Source organism: Littorina saxatilis, linkage group LG11, assembly GCF_037325665.1.
Source record: "Littorina saxatilis isolate snail1 linkage group LG11, US_GU_Lsax_2.0, whole genome shotgun sequence".
NCBI classification, from domain to species: domain Eukaryota; kingdom Metazoa; phylum Mollusca; class Gastropoda; order Littorinimorpha; family Littorinidae; genus Littorina; species Littorina saxatilis.
In genome coordinates this window covers 35,569,452-35,576,951 of record NC_090255.1, presented here as the reverse complement: position 1 = coordinate 35,576,951, position 7,500 = coordinate 35,569,452, and the positions used below count along the sequence as shown (strand labels likewise).

At 40.7% G+C, this 7,500-nt stretch overlaps 1 protein-coding gene across 3 annotated transcripts in view; it reads right to left on the bottom strand.

The window, feature by feature from the left end:
- LOC138980343 (signal transducing adapter molecule 2-like) overlaps nucleotides 1-7,500 on the bottom strand; it is a gene marked incomplete at its 5' end in the record, with an annotated part of 22,940 nt that extends 15,440 nt beyond the window's left edge. For 2 of the 3 annotated variants that reach the window (XM_070353208.1, XM_070353209.1), the window contains 5 exon segments: nucleotides 1,389-1,448; nucleotides 4,153-4,280; nucleotides 5,462-5,519; nucleotides 6,671-6,737; nucleotides 7,435-7,500. In XM_070353208.1, the coding sequence (XP_070209309.1) occupies nucleotides 1,389-1,448; nucleotides 4,153-4,280; nucleotides 5,462-5,519; nucleotides 6,671-6,737; nucleotides 7,435-7,500 (379 nt within the window). 3 annotated transcript variants of the gene reach the window in all.

Below are 7,500 nucleotides of genomic sequence, written 5' to 3'. Positions count from 1 at the left end.
TGCAAGTTTCCAGTACAAAGGACTTAACATTTCATTTCATACATACTGCTTGACTAAAATCTTTACAAACATTGACTATATTCTATACAAGAAACACTTAACAAGGGTAAAAGGAGAAACAGAATCCGTTAGTCGCCTCTTACAACATGCTGGGGAGCATCGGTTAAATTCTTCCCCCTAACCCGCGGGGGGTGGTGTTTAACGTCGTTTTCAACCACGAAGGTTATATCGCGACGGGGAAAGGGGGGAGATGGGAAAGAGCCACTTGTCAATTGTTTCTTGTTCACAAAAGCACTAATCAAAAATTTGCTCCAGGGGCTTGCAACGTAGTACAATATATTACCTTACTGGGAGAATGCAAGTTTCCAGTACAAAGGACTTAACATTTCTTTCATACTGCTTGACTAAAATCTTTACAAAAATTGACTATATTCTATACAAGAAACACTTAACAAGGGTAAAAAGAGAAACAGAATCCGTTAGTCGCCTCTTACGACATGCTGGGGAGCATCGGGTAAATTCTTCCCCCTAACCCGCGGGGGGAAGTGACTTAACCCCCTTCGTGTGTACAAGCAAGCACAAGACCAAGTGCGCACGGAAAAGATCCTGTAATCCATGTCAGAGTTCGGTGGGTTATAGAAACACGAAAATACCCAGCATGCCTCCCCCGAAATCGTCGTATGCTGCCTGAATGGCGGGGTAAAAACGGTCATACACGTAAAAATCCACTCGTGCTAAAAACATGAGTGAACTTGGGAGTCTAAGCCCATGAACAAAGAAGAAGAAGAAGAAGAAGAAGGACCTGGGCTAAAAATATGTATAGGTCCAAATGTCCTGGTTACAAAAGCAACTGTTCATTCAAAAGAGCTCCATTTCAAAACTAGCGACAGGCCAGGGGTCAGAACAAAAACAAACGACAAAAACAGATCAAAAAGGTATGCGTCAAGGACTGAACATCAAGGCCTGAGAACAACACTGCTAGCGTTTGAAAACGAAAAGGGGTGTGTTTCTTGCCACAGACCAAGAAACATGCATACTCCATTTCTCTCAAAAATCAGCAAGACAAGATAACATCTGCAAGGCTTGAGTTGAAAGATAAAGGGTTTAAAACTACACAAAGAAAGCATGGAAAGAACTTAGGCAAAAACAATCATCATCTCCTTTGCTCGACCAGCACAAACCAAGAAATGGTCAGTTCAACGGTATGACACACCAAAACCAAGAAATGGTCAGTTCAACGGTATGACACACCAAAACCAAGAAAGGGACAACTGAACGATTGGCACACCGAAAAACCAAAAATGGGAATAATTACCAAAAACAACACCAAGATGCAGGTTAAAAACGACGAAAAAAACGAGGTTGAGATTGATAGGAAGAATAGTTACCGAGTAAAGAACCTTGCGTGAATTGAGAACAGTCCCATCCTCAAAATGGACATGCTGATGCTGCGACAGACGGGATAGAGGAATGAATCTTCCTATCAAAACTCTCCACCAGAAAATCAAAGTAGCTACAACCAGTGTTTTCAACACAATATAAGAAGAAAAGATGTCTTGTTTATTCTACGGAAGAAGAGACAAATCTGCCCTGTATGCTGCATGGAACAGTCCTAGGCATAATACCTTCCTTCAACCATGAAAAAGTTTGGCAATTCTGTCAAAGTGACGACAAAATGTTTGGCAAATTAAAATATGTTTGAGATTGACTCCTTTTCCTTTTGAATATTTTCTCAGGAAGCAAATGAAACTATCAGGGAATCTCCTGAACAGATGTCCGTAATTCAGTGGCTTTTAAAGGAAAAATACTAAATGGTCTATGCATCGATTGAAGCTGTGACTGAAAAGTGAAAGGCAGTGCATTGAAAAGCGTTGCACTATACTACATACAACTAGTATGTGTTTCTTCATAGTTAAGATGTAAAGCGCGGAGAGCATGTTTCTTTGTGGTTTGCGCTATATAAGCTCTCATTATTATTATTTTTTTTTTTTATTATTCTCTTTATTTATATAGCGCCTTATCCGAAGTTCAAAGCGCTTTATGCCGTGTGAGATGGAATTTTTTACACAATATATCACGCATTCACATCGACCAGCAAACCTCAAGCCTGTTAGGCGAATGTTCACCTTTCGCGGCCTTTATTCCAAGTCACACGGGTATTTGATGGACATTTTTATCTATGCCTATACAATTTTGCCAGGAAAGACCCTTTTGTCAATCGTGGGATCTTTAACGTGCACACCCCAATATAGTGTACACGAAGGGACCTCGGTTTTTCGTCTCATCCGAAAGACTAGCACTTGAACCCACCATCTAGGTTAGGAAAGGGGGGAGAAAATAGCGGCCCGACCCAGGCCAATAATATTACTATTATTATTATCATTATATGTCTTGTAATTAAGTCTCAAAGAAACTAACTACCCCAAGCAGTAACCATTGACAACATATCTATTCAGGTATACTGATACCTGCTACATAACTGATACCTGCTACATAGCGGGCAATAATCAACATTCATCAACACTTGTGATTAAAAAAACCTGCCTACTTTTTGCATAGGACAGGTGTGCTTTTTTTTTTTATTACCAAATTTGTTTTTTTAGGATCATTACTTGTAATACAAAATATGCAATATAATGCAACTAATGAACCTTTAAATTACAACCGCCAAAGGGCCAGTCAGCTTATTGGGTACCTGTACCTGTCAAATCTCGTATAAGTTATAACCCTAGGGCAATCTGAAACCTAGCCGGTGATTTAGAAGCATCACCAGATTTTCTTAAAACATAGTGGGGTTCCTTTACCTTCGTTCTGATTTTTAGACAGCCATTCTTTTTGTTAAAAAACCACCTCACAACCATGTCAGAATGGCATTAAAAGTGAAACTCACATGGACATACATTTTTCAGTTCCTTCACTTTCAAACGCATCCTTGCAACGTTTAAAAATAGTCATGTCCTAACGTTTTGTTCCCAACTACAAACTAATGACTTGACTATCAACTAAAATAAGAAACTCACTGAAATTAGCACACTGAAAGATCCAAAACTAAAAAATTGAAAAAAAAGAAGCAACAGAAAGATCCGTACACAAATAGTTTCCCTGAACACCATCTTGAAAATGTAGGGAAGCAATAAAAAGATGTTTACACAAAAATGTTTCAATACAAACATCAACACATCTGGCCTATCTTAATGACATGTTCATGCATGTTGATTTTTCTGTTGGAGATGCATGCAGTTTTGAAAGGATGCTTGCACTGGAAGTTAATAATTTTAGGGAGGCCTTGATCAAGGTTCCCGATTGTTGATCTGATAAACAAAGGGAAATAAGCGCTTTAAATGCATACAACATGTGTTATAGAGCAAGTTAGAGTTATTGGGAACCATTCTCCTGGCACCTGAGAGAAAAACAAGCATTGAAATGAACAAGCGACTTTCATCCTCATAAAATGGGGTGTTGCAGGTAGCTCTGTTTCCTCCTTGGGGATGAAGCTACCAGGGGAAGGGATTGTGTTGGAGGTGCGGGTAGAGGGGTAGCCCTCCCGGTGCTCCCCCTTGGACCTCCCTAGTCTAGGACCCTGGGTCTTCGCGAGGTGGCCATTGTGGCGTAATCCCTCCGGACTAGCATAACGTTTCCCTATCCCAAGACCGACCGTGCGTGGTCTATGACCACATCCTCTACGAGGTGACCCTATCAACTAGGCAGCGCAAGCCCCTAGGCGAAACACGGCGGATCTAGAGGAGAGAACCTCGATAAAAAATTTGAGCTGCCATGAAGACGGAGCATGTTGGCTGAGGACAGCGGGCAGACCTTCTGTGCCGACACCCATCTACAGGAGAAAACCAGGCATGCACGCATCAAACCCAACATGGCCATACAAACGGATATTCGACGACGGTATCCTCATAAAATAAGCGACTTTCATGAGGATAAAAGTCGCTTGTTCATTCCAAGGCGTGTTATTCTCTCAGGTGCCAGGAGGCTGGTTCCGAATAACTCTCACTTACTCTATTACATATGCATTTAGAGCGCTTATTTCTCTTTGTTTATCAGATCTCTAAACAGCGCTCTGCCTCATTTGTTTAAGATTCTACCTGATTGTTGGCCGTCTTTCTTTTTTCTCTCTGTACTTCTTACACCCACACTTACCTTACGGATTTCTCTGGGTCTAGAGTAGGAGCTGTCAGACACAGAAGGGTAGTTTGACGCTGTAGGATAGAGGGCGCTGCCACCTGCTTTCCCTCCCTTCTCCGCCTCTCTCAGTGATAAGGCGATTGCTACAGAGAAAAAACAACAAAACAAGTGAACAAACATTCTGACTAGAAGTAGAAAACTTTCACTTCTCATATATAGACAAAAATATTCAGCCTACTGATAACAATTACATGTCTAGAAACACAAGGATCCGTGTTTAATTGACACCATTCTATAACAATAAACTGCCCTTGCATTAAACATTTTAACTCGTTTCAAAAGTTCTTAAAAGCAGCCAAAGATACATAGTATGTGGTACAAACTACAATAGCTTTTGTTAATTTAGAACAAGAAGGGCAAAGCCCATACGACTCACATGCTTTACACATTTTTCCTACCAAAATACATGTGACCTTGACCCAAGGTCAAGGTCATCCAAGGTCATGCAACACAAAGCTGTTAATTCAAGACATAGGAAGTACAATGGTGCTTATTGGCTCTTTCTACCATGAGATATGGTCACTTTTAGTGGTTCACTACCTTATTTTGGTCACATTTCATAAGGGTCAAAGTGACCTTGACCTTGATCATATGTGACCAAATGTGTCTCATGATGAAAGCATAACATGTGCCCCACATAATTTTTAAGTTTGAAACAGTTATCTTCCATAGTTCAGGGTCAAGGTCACTTCAAAATATGTATACAATCCAACTTTGAAGAGCTCCTGTGACCTTGACCTTGAAGCAAGGTAAACCAAACTGGTATCAAACGATGGGGCTTACTTTGCCCTATATATCATATATAGGTGAGGTATTGAATCTCAAAAACTTCAGAGAAAATGTGAAAAATGTGAAAAATAGCTGTTTTTTAGGCAACATTTATGGCCCCTGCGACCTTGACCTTGAAGCAAGGTCAAGATGCTATGTATGTTTTTTGGGGCCTTGTCATCATACACCATCTTGCCAAATTTGGTACTGATAGACTGAATAGTGTCCAAGAAATATCCAACGTTAAAGTTTTCCGGACGGACGGCCGGACGGACGGACGGACGGACGGACGGACGGACGACTCGGGTGAGTACATAGACTCACTTTTGCTTCGCATGTGAGTCAAAAATGATCAGTAGCTAGCATTGACTCATAAAGAACATCTGAAAGTATTTCACTTTAAGCTCTGTTTCACACAGTGACATTACTAAAATTTGTATGGCACCTGAAAGATAGAATGTTTTTGCCAAATTTTGCTAGGAGCGAGACCCCTTACCTTTAGCTATATCATCCTCCTCCTTTGCAATTTGTGCTGGGTCTGTTGATTTCTTTGGCTAAAACAGAGGATGAATCACACACAATGAGCACATTCAAGCACACTCCAGAACAGTTTTAACCAAAAAAATTTAAAAGAAAAAATCATGTTTTTTTCCCGTCTTTTCCTTCACTCACTATTTTTTTTTAACCATATGAGCACACAGCGCAGGGGTGGCCAAATCTCAAAATTTTAACTCGCCAACCGGGCAAGTAACTTTAAGAAAGTTACTAGCCCGCCAGAGATTTCGCTGGCCTGGTACATTCAACAGTTGCTGCATCTGCAGCGTTTATATGGCTTTAAAACTTGATATTACAACCCAAAAGTGTTGCATTTCACCAGAATTTTCACTGGCCAGCAATTTCATGGGTGAAACTGATCAGAATTGAAAATAAAGAAAATGAGGCCGGGGTCCAGGGGCCACTCAGGCCCTGGTGGGGTGCAGGGGCAACGCCCCCCCGGAAGAAAACAAAAAATCAGGCTTTTTAAGGGTAAAAGTAGGCCTCTCCTGGTATCTCAAACTGTGACAAGTCACAAACACACACATTTGCACAGTAAACAATGGTAACAAATGCCAAGCTGTAGTCCGATAATTTTTTTTTTTTAAAGATTTTCAAAATAAGGAATTCCTTATTTGACCAATTTCATTTGGCGGATTTCCGCCCTAAGGCGGAAAAGTTTCACCCATGCAATTTCGCCATCCCTGCAGTGTATTCTGTAACATCCTGTCCACTCTCTGTATCATACATCTTTTATCAATACCCCACCTCATTCCTATTTTACCTCTTACCCTCCACTGAATTCAGTTCACTCTTCATCCTTTTTCTGTGAATGTACAGATCTCTCTCTCTCTCTCTCTCTACTGCTTTCTCTTTCATAGTTTTATCAGTGACAGACTGGAAGACTTAACATCAGCCTAAATCTCTATCCTATAGCGATAAAGATCAATCTCTCTCTCTCTGCCGTGAAGTTTTGCCACATCTGTGTTTTAGCTGTAGTAAAGACAGGTTGTAAGACTAGGCTTGTGCCGAAAACTCTCTTGCCTGATGTATTAAAGATCAATCAACCTATTAATCAACTGATCAATCAACTGATCAATAAATCAATCCGACTATCCATCTCTTACTCTTGTACACACATCTTTATCTCGCTTCCACTTCTCCAACTCACCCCCTGATCAGGATCCTCAAAGGCTGCACCATCTTTTCGAAGTCCTTCATACAATGCTGGTATTAAACTGAAACATAGAATACAATTCATTAAGTCACAGGACATTGACTGTTAACATGATTTGCATACTGTACCAAACATTTTTCCATTTCAAGTCAGTATTACAGACACAAGGTCCTAACCTGCTAGTTCAGGGTTTGGCTGTACAATGTTTTAAGTGTGTCAAACTTGCTATCTCTGCAAGATTTGCATTGTATACTTCTTCTTCTTCTTCTTCTGTGTTCGTGGGCTGAAACTCCCACGTACACTCGTGTTTTTTGCACGAGTGGAATTTTACGTGTATGACCGTTTTTTACCCCGTCATTTAGGCAGCCATACGCTGTTTTCGGAGGAAGCATGCTGGGTATTTTCGTGTTTCTATAACCCACCGAACTCTGACATGGATTACAGGATCTTTTTCGTGCGCACTTGGTCTTGTGCTTGCGTGTACACACGGGGGTGTTCGGACACAGAGGAGAGTCTGCACACAAAGTTGACTCTGAGAAATAAATCTCTCGCCGAACGTGGGGACGAACTCACGCTGACAGCGGCCAACTGAATACAAATCCAGCGCGCTACCGACTGAGCTACATCCCCTCATTGTATACAAAATCTTGGAGAAAAATTGGTAAAAGTAGCTTTAAAGTTTGCTTTTTTTATTAAACCCTGGTTTATACAATATTATTCAAAACTGACAAAAGAGACAAAAATAATAGAGACAATACCTTAAAGCAGCATCATCCTTGAATTCTGGCAATTCTGACCACCTCTTTATCAAGAACTTCAACTTC